Source organism: Ambystoma mexicanum, chromosome 12, assembly GCF_040938575.1.
Source record: "Ambystoma mexicanum isolate Mex_15411 chromosome 12, UKY_AmexF1_1, whole genome shotgun sequence".
Classification (NCBI taxonomy): Eukaryota; Metazoa; Chordata; class Amphibia; order Caudata; family Ambystomatidae; genus Ambystoma; species Ambystoma mexicanum.
This window is the reverse complement of record NC_090936.1, coordinates 466,404,483-466,421,242: the sequence shown is the minus strand read 5'-3', so window position 1 is coordinate 466,421,242 and position 16,760 is coordinate 466,404,483. Positions and strand designations below refer to the sequence as shown.

General features: G+C 48.4%; 1 protein-coding gene across 5 annotated transcripts in view; it reads right to left on the bottom strand.

Annotated features, from left to right (window-relative positions):
• HIPK2 (homeodomain interacting protein kinase 2) overlaps positions 1–16,760 on the bottom strand; it is a 668,258-nt gene that overhangs the window by 100,150 nt on the left and 551,348 nt on the right. For all 5 annotated transcript variants that reach the window (XM_069628730.1, XM_069628733.1, XM_069628732.1 and 2 more), the window contains exon 13: positions 13,027–13,308. In XM_069628730.1, the coding sequence (XP_069484831.1) occupies positions 13,027–13,308 (282 nt within the window). The remainder of the gene's footprint in view (positions 1–13,026; positions 13,309–16,760) is intronic.

Here is a 16,760-nt window from a genome sequence, read left to right as displayed (position 1 = left end):
GTTCCAGGTTTGAACTCCTGCGTTGGGAAAGGGAGTCTCTTTGGACCAATCACATTAGCTGAATAACTAGAGCGCTCATTCTGCTTCCTGATAGTGACTTTTGGACTCCTGACCAGCATTCATCTTCTTAGTCCTTAAGAAGCTAGAATGTTTGTTCCGTTTCTCAGCAGTGATCTTGGGACTCCTGGTCATCTTCTTCTCCTTAGTATATGTCAGAGAGTCAGATTTGAAACTATATGTATAATCTAAGGTTTGGAGCCTGCCAACTATATTAGATTGTCTAGCTTGACAATAATAGATATGGGCCATATCATAAGAAGGGAGGGTAGGCGTTAATACTAGACAGGGGATTAGGGGTAGTGATGCGTGGGCACGCCGCATTCTCTGAAGATGGTCATCGATAATCCCATAAGCGGGTCCCTCCTCTGTGCACCAGCCCCAGGGGGATTATTGTACTGTGGACGCACCGCCCTGGCCACATGGGAAAGTGCTCCCTCTAGGGGAGACGGGACTGCATCCTCAGATTTGTCACAACATGATCACAGCCCCCGGCGTGTTACCAGCCCCTGAGGCCTGAGTATGCACTGCTCCACTGGGTTGCAGTGCCCATGGTACATTGTCACCCTTTGCCGCCTCTATAGCTTCATGAAATCATTTAGTGTTTTTTCTACACCCCCCATCACTTGACTATCACACAACATAAAGTATTAGAGGCGCACTACTTCCCCGGTCCATCTCATACTGATGGCACTCACAAGAAACCTGCTGGGCCGTATTACTGAAAGCTTGCACTTGTACAAATGAAATTAGTAAAAAAACACTATTTTTCAATGCATTTTTGCACCAGGGAAAAGTCTGGGACTAGGCAAACAGATCCCCGATGCAGAAACGCATTAATTAAAAGAATATGTTTTCTTGCACTGGGACCATTTTTGCCATGGCGGTAAGTGCGCTTGAACCGATCCAAAGTTTCTATAATAGACCCCCTAATGTCTTAGGTGCGCGTTTCTTTCTCTTGCATGCGTTCTCCAAACATTACCCGGGAGATTCCCTTCCCCCACACGGGATCGGTTCCAAAGACGAATCTGTTCAGAGGCTCGGGCTAGCTGTGGGCAGAAGCTTATGCAACTGCTTGACTGCGCTACACAGAAAAGAATCTAGACATGATAACAATGCTATGGCGTATAAAGGACACGAGATGGCGCTCACGCGCAACTAGTTAACGAGCACACCAGTGGCAGCGGCACCAGAGAATTAAGACATAGCTGGGTACGTTTAACGCCAACATCGCCTGCAGCGGCGGCGGCGAGGCTGTCAGTGCTGGTTAAGCAGTGACCCCTCGTGGCACCTCAACTGTGGCGTGAGTGTCAGTCATCATTTGGCATCGTGTTCACTTATTCACCTCTGTACAACCCAGACTCCTCCATAGATTCCGGGCGGTGGCGCTCTCAGTCGAAAGTTCTACCCATGCTCGTTTTGAAAACACCCCCCATTCCTTGTTTTTGAACATCCATATGCCTCCCCCGAGGTATTGCTGAAAGCAAGGAGTCGGTAATACACAGGTTTTGGAGCCTCTGCCAACAACATGTATTTTTGTTTAGCCTCAGCTAATAGCAATTCGCCCACTAATGTCCCTTTTGTATCATTGGTCAGTCTGTTCCTGCCTTTGAACAGGAATTCAGCAGCATGTGCCTGCAGGGCCGGCCCTAAGACTTGCAGGCAGAGGCGTCGCTAGGAGGGGCTTCGGGGGGTGGGGGGGAGTATTCGGGGGGCTACAGCCCCGGGTATTTTGGTTGTAGCCCAGGATATAAGCTCAGGGGCAACAACCAAAAGGCTAGCTAGCCCCGAGTCGCGACAGTCCACACAGCGTAGCCCTGGATCTTTTCCATACCTAGCAACACCCCTGCTTGTGGGGCCCTGGGCAGCAAAAGGGGCGTGGGTCCCCCTTATTTACATAAATAGTGACATACATGATATTACAGAATGAGTCTTCAATACGCAAAGGAATCATGGGAGGTGACATTGAAAGCACGTTCCCATCAGTAAGGGAGGAGACAAATAAACTCTGATGTCCAGCATAGAAATCGCCACTGTTAATATTTACCTATGTGGAAATATCAGCGGTGATGCTTTTTAGGAAGTAGCAGACAGTGTGAGCTGAATACCTTATATAGACTTTTAATTTTGGCAGGTAAGCCATCGTGAGATAAAAGGATTTTGTGGGGAGCACACAAACACAATTTGGTTAAGTGGAGAAGCCGGGATTGGATTCCAGTCTGCAATTCAGGAACTTGAACACATCTCTTCCTAGATGTAATGTTAGAAATATTGTTTGTAAAGGTCTTTTTGAAACCTTTGCTTGAAAACACCATCTGACTTTGCAAAGCATTGCAAAAATATGGCGATTGTGTTTTGCTGACTGAAGTCTAACTGCTGTTTTTGCAGACGTTTCCCAATTGTTTTTATTGTGTATATATTTCGACATATTGCCCAAACCAGCAATATACTTTTATTCCAAAAGCTACACATAAGGCTTATTTTGACTGTCAAAGGGTTCCAAGGATGCCATGTCATGGTTGGGACTGTCCCGGGCAGACAGGGCAGGTCGCGTCTACTGCAGGAGTCCCTTTACAGCACCTATTTATCTGGGAGGCGTTGAGGCAGGGAAGTAAGCAATTTTGCTGCTCTTGAAATGTTACAAAATGAATGGGGCTCAATTTATTTATGCGTTTATTACGCACCAAAGTCCAACAGGCATCAGGGCGTGACAAGAACGCACATGAAGCACGGGACATCCTCCCAAGTCCTAAAAGAAAAAGTGTTGAGGTGGGGGTGGGGAGGTGAAGAAGAGTCAATAATATATTAAGACTGAGGTTCACTACTTCCCAGCCAAACGGGCAATATCTTCCTCTTCTCTCCTTACTACCTCCCTTACTCTGCTTTGGCTCGTAACCTTGGTGTTATCTTCGACCCATCACACAACTTCTCGGTCTTCATCTCCAAGTCTACCGCTGCAGCCAGACTCAACCGCCTTAATATCGGAAAAATCTGTCATCTTCTTTCTTTCAGCGCTGCTACACAGCTGATCTCCTTCTTAGTCCTTTCTAGATCCGGCTACTGTGCCAGTCTCCTCTAGGGCCTTCCCAACTAGGCTTTGTCACCGCTGGACAAAGTCCTCAATTTCGCAGTCCGCACACTTTCAACCCTTCTCGATATAGCCCTACCTCCTCTGCCTGTCGCCAGATTTCCTGGCCATCTATAAAACAAAGGGCTAAGTATAAAGTTTTGATCTTCTTCAAGACTATCCATGGGCTCGAAATAAAATATGATTGTCCTCTACTCGCCGCGCTCAACGCTGTGTTACCAATGAATAATTCAAGTTTGACTGAAATTGTTTTGCCTGTGTGACTAGTTATTTTGGAATTAAACAAAATTAGAAATGGAAATGGTTATTTTTAACAATCCCAATCGGAAATAATATAGTTGACCCACTTTGAGTATACCACATTTGCTGGTATTGCTTGTTGTATTCACAAACTTAAATTATTACTGTTTAACAAAAACATGTAATTTCAAAGAGTTTGAATCATTCACATTCTGAATGTATAACGCTCGCAACTACTCAAATTATACATAACTAACTGCCGACACGTGTTTCAACCCACTGGGGTCGTCCCACTCTATCTGCTCATCTCACTGCCTACTCTCCTCCTCGCTCGTTTAGACCATCCTCAGCTCACCTCCTTGCCACCATTCGAGCCCCCTGGGCTCCCTCTCGTTTCCGGTCTCTCTCTTATGCATCTCTGTACTACTCCAACTCTACCACTATTTAATCCCAACCTCCAACCGCAAAGCTCTCCATCTTTCTGAAGAACCTGTTTCCTAGCACTCTACGCTACTGCATCACCCTGTTTTCCCCTCTCCCTACCCCTCATGGACAACCGTACAGCACTTTTCCATGACCCCTCCATCCTTATGTCAGCACTTTCTCCACCATCCCGTTCCCATGTCATTCTGTGCTGTCCTCGTCACTGGTTTATGTTTCCACCTTCCCTGCAACATCTGGTCGTCAAGTCACATTCTCTCACCCCATTGGACAGGACCCACTCTGGTATTTATTCCGATTCCTGCTGAAAAATGTGTTGTTTTGACCTGGGGGATGGGTACGTCTCCCTTGGGTCACTCACTGTGGGAATCTCTGCCCCTGTAACAAAATCAAAAGCTGCCACCCATTAATATGCAGAGTAAGTCAACATATCTTGAAGTGAAATATACACATGTAGTTCAAGTGACCCTTTCCCCTTAGAAGAAAGTGCACAAGACAAATGCGCATTTGCCTTTCAAAAAAACTGATCAACCCGGAATAATAATCAGAGAAGAGACTTTGCATTAACAATGCTGTCAAAGTATTGAAGGTGTTACTACATATATACTACAGGGGGAGGAGGAATACAACACAGTAACATGACCCCTTTTGTTATAAAAAATGTAGTCCAATTTTATTAAAAACCAACATTAAACACATCACGTATCACAAATATAAAACACCCCAAAAATGTATTAAAGTGTTCTAGTGACTTTCTCCCAAAACTTCCTATCACAACTCTCTTAATTAACAGTTACTGATCAGAGTTCTCAGATAGGGTACAGACTTATAATTCAATCATTAGTCCTGATTATTGCTCGAGCAATAATCTAAATATCTAATGTGTTTTTTTCCCTAAACACTGCAAAAGAGATTGACTGTCGGTCCTACCGCTTCTTATATGGTACAGCTCTTCCGGGCATAGGCTGGACTTCCGATACCCCTATGTAGAGGGTGCGGCCCAGAATTTCTTTGTGTATTGCAGGGAAAGTATAAAAGGTGCCCACCTTTTAAACCCAATACAATGAAATATTTCATGGAAAAATAAATCCAGGTGCTTTCATGACACCCTTTGGTGGTCTTCTGGGTATTCTGGGTAAATGTCTGCACTAGAAACAGGACAACCGGGGATGAAGTCCTAGAGCTGAATACTTGAGCAAGCATATATTTTGTTTTAATGCCGGCCTAAAAAAACCCAAACGGGTTGCGTCCACCCTCGGAAAAAAGTGGGCAGACGTTGTCCACCCACACCTATCCCCGACTTGTTCCCACAAAATCAGCACTGGGTTAGAACCAGGGAAAATAACCCGTCCAGTCTCCAGGAATGTAATCTCACCGCCATGTTTGGATTGCAACAATATTCTGTTTCATAAAGATAACTTGAAAAGTGCACAAAGTACCTACACAAATATAGAAATCCTTACAGAAATATACTTGGCAAAGAGTAAATCATTGCAGCATTATTCCCCCAACCTTGAATGAAAGACTGCAAATACCACAATGCAATTCAGCAGAAGGCAAACAATTGTCTATTTATTTTGAAAATGTAATTTCAAGACTTAAAGACTCATAACAATTGGTAATGTGTGAAAGGGTTATCTGTTTGTGTTTCAATGTTTGGCAAAAGCATGCTTTATACATAATGTGAGGAAAATGTTACATTCGATCTAAGATGAATGCTTTTTTGTGTGTTAAATATGAATATGTAAAAATAAGGCAGATAGTTTACAACTGTGTTGTATGATATATTTAATTGGCCTGGAGGAGGGTGTAATGTAGGCAGCTAACTAGTGCTTTGTGTGTGCTTTCAAAACAAAAATGCCCCTTTACAGTTCTTAAAAAGGAAACGTTAAATACACCTTGTCCAAAACAATGGTCTCGTAAATGAGCCATCTCTCTTGTTAATTGCCCCCACTTTAAATGCTCTGCTTGAAAAAATAAAGTGATAAGCAGTGCTTACAAGGCTCGCAGCTTCTGCTGGACCGCTCGGAGGGGGTATTAGTCTCCAGAGCGTCACAGCAGGAGGTTGAGAGGTGACAGGTTGCCTCACTAGGGCAAACAAAAAATGGAGCCTCCAACATGGAGGCAGCAAAGCCCCTCGTGAAAACAACATTACTTTATATACTAGAGCAGGCAGCTGGTGCCTGAGGGGCCCATATGACCGCAATGCCCTGGTCAGCTGCACAGACCGCCCATGCCTCGGCCTGCCCTGTGTGCCTGGGCCTTTCAAAGACAAAAAGGCTCAGCAAACAGTGGGAGGACTGGCGGGAAATGGTGACCGTCTGGAAAAGGCTTTGCATCAGAGACCCTAGAGCAGCGGTATTCAAACTGTGGGGCGCGACCCCCAGGGGTCTGCGGATGCATCCCTGGGAGGCCCTGAGAGCTCAGCATGAAATATATAAAAAAAAAATTAAAAACTTTTTTTTTTTTTTAGATTGGAAGAAATGGGCAGGGGTGGCTCACATGGTCGGGCTGAAGCATGAAACTGTCTCAGGCAACAATGAAAAATTGGCCCGCAGTTGTAAATGGATATTCATTGCTTTAGTCACAGACTGGGCCTCTTTACAACTATGGCGGTACGGTAACAACGGTGCTGGTAGGCTACCGGCACCGTTGCTACCGTACCGCCATAGTAAGAGTTGTGCTCGCGGGTTCCTGACAGCCCGCCAGGTCTGACCTGGCAGGCCGTGCGGCACCCGCAAGCAGAGCTCGTCGGATGCATCGGCACCGTTATTAACGGTGCCGGTGACTCCGAGCTCCCCAATTCCCATTGAGCCCTCGGGGCTCAATGGGAATGGGGATCTACTGGTACCGGCACCCGTGAAAGGGCAATTATCACTTAACTCGGCATGACCCAGTAATTGCCCATTTGCGTGTGCCAGACCCGGATGCAACTCCGGCGGCAGCCGTGCCGGTTTTACCGGCACAGCTACCGCCAGGGATGTAATGAGGCCCACTGTTTCACTAGTACCCAAGAGGGTGCTTTGTGTTAAAATGTAAGTAAATTGTGATATATTAAGCAACAATGGTCAAAATTACTAACTGCATAGTTAAGTAACTCAAACTGGTCAACATTGGCAAAAATGGTGGCCCATTTTGACTAGCCCACACTAGCATTTTACATTTTTGGTACAGGCATTACCCTATAGGCCAGTCCGAGCCTGGCGGCTCATCCATAATGGGGAGGGGGCACCCACCCAGTGGCCCCTCACCCATTATGGAGGAGCCAAGGAGCCAGCCCAGTTCAGTTTAGTTCCCCAGCCACACATGCTCACTGAGCCATGCAAGGCTGGGGCGTTTTGCTTCGCCAGCATTGCATAGCTCTTTGGAAATGCTGGCTGGGGCACTGCATGTCTGTATGTGCGAGGGGGAGCTCCTGCGCCTCCTCGCACATACAGACAGAGCAGCCTGGAGCAGGGCGTTTCAGCACCTACACGCAGGCCAATGCAGAAGGTACGTTTATGTTCATTGTTTTTATTCATACATGTGTATGGATGCATGTATGCTTATGTTATGAGTGAGTGTAAGGTGATGGATGCTTGTGTGAATGGTAGAGTGATTGCTGTATGAATGTACAGCGCCTTGCATACACACATAATCATGTTGATTGTGTTAGGCCCAGTGCGTCCCAGGGGACAGTGATGCTATCTTTTTACTGGACATCTATCATAGATGTCCAGTAAAAAATGTCATGACTGCCCCATGCCCCCCCCCCCCCCCCCCAGCACCAATTGCAAACTGTTTGGCTATTTACGAATTTTTTGTTAAAATATGCTCTACAATGCAACATTTTAAACCATTATTTTAAAAAAATTCACAGGGGAAACCCTCCCCCCCGAACCCTCCTTTATTGGTTCGGGCTCCCTCATTATGCTCTGTCGCTATGGCATTTTTGGGGGAAATAGTTATGCCCTTCCACTTAAAAAAAAAATCACCAGCTGCACTGGCCCTCAGACTGTGTTGGGAACGGGATGGGGGGAACCCAGGGACTATGGTGGGAGCACAATGGGCGGGAACCATGTGATAGTGGTGGGAGCAGAGTGGAGAGAGCCCAGGTTGTGTGATGGGGTGGGGAGAGAACAGGGACTGGGTAGGAGTGGGATGAGGGAGCCCAGCGACTGTGATGGGAGCAGGTGACGGCGTGCAATATATCCTGTCCATTTGGCATTTCTGGGGGGTCCCGACCTGCACACATTTTGCTCAGGGGGGCCCCGGCCAAAAATGTTTGAAGCCCACTGCCCTAGAGAGATGCTAATTCAATGGGCCACTTACAGGCGGGGACGGCAGCAAAGAGTCCAGGAATGTATTTCCATCCTCCAGGTCCGCACCACCCCCACACACAAAACCAAAACACGGAGAGTGACAAAAAAGGCACCCTTTTTGTTACAAATCAAGGAAGCAGATCTCTTCGATGCCAATTCCAAAAAGTACCATGAAATGAATGAGTGCGACCACTGGGCATAGAGCACAATGGGAGCTTAGGCGCGGGGTACATGGGGGCAGAGAGGGAAGCGGGCCCAGTGCTCGCTGAACCACGGTGGCAGGAGTGTCATTTTGCCCATCCGGGACATTCTGCATGTATGTACTGGTTCCGCTGCTGCTGGGCTGCGGCTCGGGTAAGTGCTAGCGTGCAAAGTGCCAAATCAGCAAGAGCTGCTCACTTCAAGGTTGGAAGGCCTCCTCATCAATTGCAATTGGTTATTTATAACGCGCGCTTAATACCCAGGGTTTCTAAGCGCGGACCCGGGGATCGAACCTGTGGTGCTCCGTGTCGTCTTGCTTCCAAGGCAAACACGTTGGCCCTGAGCTATCCTCCCGAGACAATTGGCCACCCGAGCCTTAATTGCGGGATGAAAGGGGAAGGAGAGGGCAGAGGCTGTCTGGCAGTTGCAGAAGCAGTAATTGGAGGGTGGAGATCCAAAAAAGCGGAATGCTGAGGAAAGACATCTCATCAGGTTAGGTGACTGTAGTTGAAAGGTTATATCTTGCCTGCCTGTAAATCCTATGTTTTTTATATTTATAAATCTTGCTGCAAAATGTGCTCTAAAATGGGTTGTTTTGCCCTGTGGATGGCTATGGATGGGGCAGATGGCTTCCCGCCGTGTGGGTGTATGTCTGCCCCATGGCGAAGATCAAAAGTTGGCACCCAGGAATGCGAGCACTCAATTTCTTAGCCTTGAAACTATTCGGCTCATTAACATCCATAGGATCAAACCCACAAGCCTGTTACACTCTCTGCACTGCCAACAGGTTGAGACGTGTGTCTCGATGCCAGGGTGATCACATAGCCCTGTGCCACTGGGGTGCCACTTTTGGAATCTGCCATCCGGTTGAGACGTGAGCCTCGATGCCAGGGTGATCGCATGGCCCTGTGCCACCAGCGTACCACTTTTTTGCCCAGTACTAGAAACATGCTGTGCTGGTGAACGAGTGTTTTCTGGTCACCCCGTTCATGCCGTAGCAAGCAGAAGCGTCGATAGGGGGCGCAGGGAGCTTGTGTTCACCCCTCCCACCAGGCACAGTGCTAACTGGCGGGAAGAGCCAGCGAGGCAGCCCCGCCCCAGCCTACCCCCCCCCCCACAAGGCAGGCCTCAGGCCCCTCCAAGATAGGATAAAGCTTGCAATTAGGGAGATGGTCACACTGCTGCTCAAGTAGGCTCCCGCTTACAAATATTTATGCAAGTTCCTGAGTTGTTTTGCTATTTTATTTAAACCAACAAGCTGCACTGTTCGTCTTGTTTACAATTCCAATCTCCCTAAAAGTGGGTGCAGTTACAAAGTGGCATTCTTTTCTCAAGTTGAAATCGACCAGTTCATTTCTGTAACCGAAGGTAGGGGCAGGTTCTGTGGGGCTGGAAATGGCGTTCCCCTCATGCGCGATAACATGTCTGCATCCAGCAATGAACAACCACAGGTGATGCTATCACTGATGGATCACTCGGGAGAAAGATTAACGACAGAGTTACCACATGTCAGTGATATGCACAGCTCAGGCATGTCGTCCCTACTCCCCCGCACTGCAGGCCTACCGCCTACATGTTTGGGGCAGATCAGCCTTTTTTAAGATGTCAGGTCTGGCTCAAAGGTTGCACTTTAGGTTTGAACCCTCTCCGCCCTAGAAAAGAACATCTACAAGGTGGGATGCATGGACAGACTACCAGTTGAACGCTCGCCATATCACTATGAAGACAGCATTGCATGTTCATGGAAAACTAGAAATCCAATCAGAACATGTGTAACCGGAAGCTACAAAATGGTGAACTGTGCAGCCAAAAAACCTGGGCTCAAAGCCAGTCTTGTCCATAAGACCAACCGATGTGATCCTGGACAAATCACTCCTATTATCTTTGGCTGCCAACATTGTGATCTATAAAATTTGAGTCTGTTAAGTGTGCACTGCACAGAACACCTCACACATATGTGGTTTAGGTTATACAGTGCTGGCCCCATATATAAAAATAATCCGGATAATATATATAAGCCAGCACACCACAGGCTGCATTGCCCCTTAACTTGTTCATTGCTCATAGCACCCTCGCGTGGGAGCAATCAATGGCTATCTCCTAACAGAAAAGTGAAACAAGGAACGTCATGTCACTGGCAGCGGTGTTGCTAGGTCTGGAAAAGAGCCGGGGCTACTCTAATGTCTAGCTGGCCTTTTGGTTGTAGCTCCTGAGATTCTATCCGGGGCTATAGCCCCCTCAGCCCCCCCTAGCAACGCCTCGTGTTACTGGGTTTTATTACTGTACCCACTGCCCTTTGCATGGCCTCCTGGTGCCGTGGGAGCTGACACAGGAAGTGGATGGGTTTAAGTAATCGGGATAGAGCAAGATGGCGTTCCTCTTGTGTTGGTGCATGTAGGTCAGGAGCACCCGGGTTCTGCATGCAGGTGTTTTTCTCGGTGGCTTGAGTCACGAGTACTCGAGGGGGTCTGTACCCAGAGAGCTCTGGTGCGTCCACAGTGCAAGGGTGTGTTGGTTTGGGTTGCATTATATTCCAGTGATGTAGTGGGGAGGTTTTTAATGCCAGTTGGAAAGGGTGTTCAATTACAGCCATAGGGACTCCTAATAGTGTTGGATCTTGGAGCAGAGCCCCCAAGGGGAGACTCCCAGAGTCCCCTGCAGTGGGCACAAAACCCACCGGCAGCAGACACCAGGCAGCATCCAGGGCAACATCACCCTGGAGCAGAACAACGGTGGAAGCCACCTAGTGGCAAGAAACCATGGGGACGCAAAGCAGCCAATCACAGTGGAGTGAAATAGCATTGGGGAACAACAATGGTGCACTACAGTGCTTGGTTGGTGAGGTGACCAGTCTGGGGCAGGGTGCCCGGCCGCATTATTTCTCTTACTCAACCTCTCAGCCGGTCAAGTGGCACAGCGAGTAGAGCGCTCGCTTTGACATCCGTGCAGAGCCTGCTAACGCAGGTTCGAATCCCGGCGGGGCCAAACTCAGCCTTTCATCCTTCCGAGGTCGATAAATGAGCACCACACACCGTGGGTAATAACAAGCCGCGCTCAGATACCTGAGGGTTCCTAGTGCTATATAAATGCCTAATTACAATTACTATTACTCCGGTGGCTTAGGGCCTGTAGAAATGGGGTCTCCACCTGCTACCCTGCTTTTGAGTGTGGTGGATCGGGGAGGGGACACCATTGTCTTGGCCATGGGGGATACTTGCCACTAGCCACACACATCTCTCTACTACCATCTCGTATAGGTGATTGCCCCTTCCGCTCTCGCTTTTGCCGGCGGGGCGCGCTCTGTTAGGGCTTTATCACACTAGCACCCTGATGCTGCACTCCGCAGACAAGAGGGCACGCGTCATCTCAATGTTACTCATCGTATCAGCCTAAGAAGGATCGAATGCTTTCCTGGGTCATTGAATTGAAAGCATGGGAACAGCGGCTTGCACACAGACCTCCGCAAGAGGGGCATCGACAGACTGAGCAACCTTACAAGTTACATCCAAAGCATCCATTCGGTATTCTACTACTGTCATGCTTCCCTGCCTGAGGGTTTCCAACATAACAAGAGTGTGTCTTTGGGTGTGTCCAAGTCTGCCCTGCCAGAAGTGTTATTGCTGGGACTGCTCAGTAATGACATCAATATGCTCATGCTGTCTCTGTAATTGTCAACAGTGTCTGTCTGCAAAAATAATCTGTTCTGTGCATTGTGGGACATGCTTGGAAGCCTATATGATGTAACTCCTGTGGCTTTCCGCTGCTTCTTCACCCAATGAAAAGTGTGCTCCTTTCTCCCCAGATTGCACCTCTACCCTACCCCGATTCATGCTGTGTAAATGCTGGCGAGGGACTCTTTCAGACAATAACATTGGAAAAGGGGATGTGAAGTGGTTGCGGCCGGGGGGTTAGTCCAAGCTGAGTTTCCAAAAAGGAAGTGCGATTCTACTTGATGACACACCTTGATGAAAATAAATGGGGTACAGTGATTGATTTTGAAGGTGCAGGCTGTGGATCCTAGCCCACAAGCAAATCCTCACTTACCTGGCCACTGAAACCAAGAAGCAGAGAGGCGCCTGCTAGCTTGCAAGATCCTTGCCAGCTTTCACTTTCAAAACTGGAGTGCACCCATTCGTAGTTTGGGCTCCTAGGTGGCCCTTGCGCTACATATACACCAAAGCTATTGCATTAGAGCACAGATAGGGAGAAGGGACACACAGCCTGCAGGTGTTTTTGTGTTATTTATCCACCCATTGATTGCCCATAGCCAGGCTAATCCCTATGGCTATCCACACCCAGCTCCTGCCCCCCCCCCCGCCCAACCTCATGGGAACTCTTTGAGCTCGCTTTAATCAAGCCTTACCATCAAACTTTGCACTTGAAGTACCTACCTTTCAAAGCAGTCTTCTGAGAGTTAATGTCTGAATTGGAGCTGTAAACCTGCTACTGGTGTAATAAAATGTCGTAAACAAGTCTGGCTTCAGCCACTCGATTTATAAGCACTATGCAAATCATTCACTGAATTCCTGTTAAAAACAGGCATTGGCAAAGCCAACAGTTTTGGCTTGTGGACAAGCATCAGGCATTTGCCAGCCACTGCTATTAGATGCCCAGGCACTGGCATGGCCAGTTAATACCTCTGCCTTTCCCATGCCCACAGAAAAGCCCACATTGTTGCCATGCACTGCCAATGCCCACCTTGCAGGCGCATGCTTCTGCTCCTCCTCTTCGTCGGTGTCGCTGCTGATGGTGATCACACTGATGGCAGGGCTGGGGGTGTCAGGGATGACGATGGTCTGCCGCTGGCGCTCCCGGCTGGTGCTGGACGCCCCGTCGCCCCAGCCACAGGTGACCGAGGTGCTGCAGGCGGGGACGGTCGGTGGTAAGGCACAGCGCGGCGGCGTGTTCTCCTTCACGCGCTTGGACCGCTGAGGGGAGCTGGCGCCGCGGGAGGAGGACACTTCATGTGTGGACGTGGTCCTGAGGCAGGAAGAAATACAGACAGGATTACACATTCTAGCCTAGTAAAGAGTCAAGAAGCCTTTTGGGGATTAGACGAGTTCACCAAATTGCCAGAGGCCTGAGCTTCACAGACTCATGAAAACAAACAAAAATACACATAAGAACGCAGGGATCTCCAACCAGGGGCTTTGTGTAAATTGGAATGGAAAACCATGCACTGTGTGTGATCATTGCAATCCCTGGAGCCGGTGCTGATGTTGTCGGGTCGTGCCCTGAGAGTGCAGGGGTGTGCCCATGTGGTGAGGTCTGTCTGGGCTGAGCCTCTCCCCCTGTGTTGGTCTTTGGTTGTGTTCTGCTGTATTTGCAGCATAGAAACACAGCTGGGAGGCCTGTGCGGATTTTCCTGGACCAGGCAGGAGATGTGAAGACCTGTTCTCTCCCAGTGGGGAACTCCAACAGCCCATTCCCAGGCCACCCTGCAATCTTCATTCTGACACCCCCTTCTCTTGCCCCCGTTTTCCACACTTGGGGGGGCAGGCCCATCCATGAAACCACGTGAACCGGCAGTTTCCCATTTTAGAATGAGCAGTTGGCCCCCGTTTATTAATGCAGAGGACCCCTGAATAGTGCATGTGGTTCTTTGTTGGACATTTTCTCCTGAATATTTCCAAATAAAATGTACTGAAAGTCAAAATAAGTGAATATAATCAGAAGTGTGGAAGCCTGGAGTGAAGCACAGAAAACATACATTGGGAGTGGCTTTCAAAAGCTGGGAAACATTGGCTCAGAAAAAGCTGAGGAAAACGTGGGAGGAGTTGCTGAATGATTTGCTGCCTTGGGTGTGTGGGGCGGGAGGTTGGGGGGTGAACAGGCAAAGGAAAAGGTAGGAGAAATGTGGGAAGAGTTGCGTGATGACTTTTCGGATGCTTCTGAGGGAATTTAAAGGGAACACGCTCTGCTTTCTCTCTCTTTGCAAGAGACGCCAAGGGAATGAGGCGGTGACGTAGACTCAGGGAATCAACAGTGCAGGTAGGGAGGGAGGTTAGTGCGCGCGACTGGGACTTCAATCACACTCAGCAGGAGCACAGCTGCCGCTCCACCAACGAATGAATCCAGACTGGGCCCACGTGCCCCCCCAACCCAGACCGCTTGGCTGTAACCCTCTGTCTTTGTATCATCTCTGGCCACGCCCTTCCAAGTGAACCCTTAATGGTGCCTCCTTCTAATTGTGTCTATGTTGGTCTACACACTGTAACTGTGCGCCCTTTTTGTACAGTGCTCGGTGGGTCTCAGCTGGGTTTGTTCCTCATACAACCGAGCACGTACATGCCACTTACGAGTCATTTGTTTTGGTGCTGACCTGATGATTACACTTCCAGTATGCTTTATTGATTTGTGTTTAATCAGGGATAATCAAGAGCGAGGTGTTGATATGTAGAAGGAGACTGTCTTCTCTTCACCACATGGCACGTAGCATCTTTATCCCTTACATTTAAGACTCTAAGCTTTATGAAAATGGGTGCAAAATGAGGCAACGCTTTGTCCCAGGGACCCTAACTGCCCTCTCACGAGTAGAGAACTTTGCGATCCCACCATTCTGGAGGATTCCGTTATCCATTTTTCCAGAAATAATTCCATGCTCAGCCCTTCTTCCCCTTCGGCAACTCTAACCCCCAAACCTCTTGCCGGTGGAAAGCAGACCTTTAGCACCACCCTTAAGATGCCTACACTGCCCCTCCAAGTCTGACACTCTCGATTCTCCCTCCGTACCCTTTCTGGAACCTTCATGAGATCCGCCCTAATTGGAGAAAGAGCAACACTAATTGCTTCTACTCTATCCTCAAGCAAGAATCTTGTTTCCTGCATGGCTTGCAGCAGCTGAACCAGGGAGACCAATGTATCCATCATCAACATTGTGTGACTTTACTGAATGGTTGTAGTCTCCATAGGCCAACCTGAACCCTGATGCTGCTTCCCATTACTGACAGAGGAGTGTTGCGCCCCTCCTGGATGTCCCATACCAGCAGGAGTTCGCTCACCACCCCTTTCCACAAAGTGCCACCTAAACATTATCGCATTGTGACCGGCCCAAGTCTGGAGCAGCTTCCACGCCCCGCACGTCACAGCAGACCACGCGCCTGCAGAGCGACTAATCCTAAATAACCAATAGCATCTGCACTAGTCTCACTTCATCCCAGGAAGCTTGTGACAGTTCATAGGCTTGACTCCTGGTAGTCGCCATCTTGCCTAGGTGACCGGATTAAAGCTCTGCCAGCATGCTGATTTCCCGATGATTAAGCCGCCCCCCCCCCCCAGATAGTAATTCATTCACACCCCCACCCGCTGCAGAGTATCCCTCAGCTCAATTAGTAAAAGTTTGCTCAAATCTAGTCTCACGATATCAAAGGATAGGTTGTGCAGTAGCAGGGAGTTTAAGCGACACACGTTGCAGCATCTGGTCACAAACCATGCCTCAGTTGAGACCAACATCCTTCAACCACTGGACAACACTTCAGAAGCTTCAGATGTCATCTAGTTCACCGTGGGCATACCGCCTCTCCCAACATGCAAGGAACATCACAGCACATTAGGAGACCCAGTTTCTAGTTTAAGAAGGGGGTCCTAATATGAAGGCAATGAAAAGATTCATCAAGGAAGAGTGCCATCTCCTACAAGGAAGCCCTGATCTTCCCTACTTGCCCTGACAGGAGCCATTTTGTACATGTGCACATGCTGTTGGCTGATTGAAAATCTGTGTTCTGGATTTGGCCGGGACCTCGGTGCGAATAGTCAGCATCTCCATGAAAAACTCAAACCTTCTGCATCGAAAGCTTGCTCATATATCACAATCATTTCAGCATCTGAGGAAAGTTCCAGAATCCAGCATTTACATGAGAAATACGGGCAGGTGTTTATGAGGAAACACAAACATCTGCGCTGTAACTCTGTCTTAAGAGGACATAACGAGTAGTTCAGAAAAGCACAACAACAAAACAGGGCGACAGCTACTGTTCCCGAACGCTACGGAGCACTGTGAATTAAAATAAACAGGAGTGGGGGATCAGTCGTAACCCAATGATGTCGCTGCTGTTTGACTTCTTGGGGGCATTGACGTAACCCAATGATGTCGCTGCTGTTTGACTCCTTGGGGCATTGACGTAACCCAATGATGTTGCTGCTGTTTGACTTCTTGGGGCATTGACGTAACCCAATGATGTCGCTGCTGTTTTACACCTTGGGGCATTGACGTAACCCAATGATGTCGCTGCTGTTTGACTCCTTGGGGCATTGACGTAACCCAATGATGTTGCTGCTGTTTGACTTCTTGGGGCATTGACGTAACCCAATGATGTCGCTGCTGTTTTACACCTTGGGGCATTGACGTAACCCAATGATGTTGCTGCCGTTTGACTCCTTGGCGCACTGAAGCTTTTACTTTGCTAACACATTGGCCTTACCGATTTCCCCGT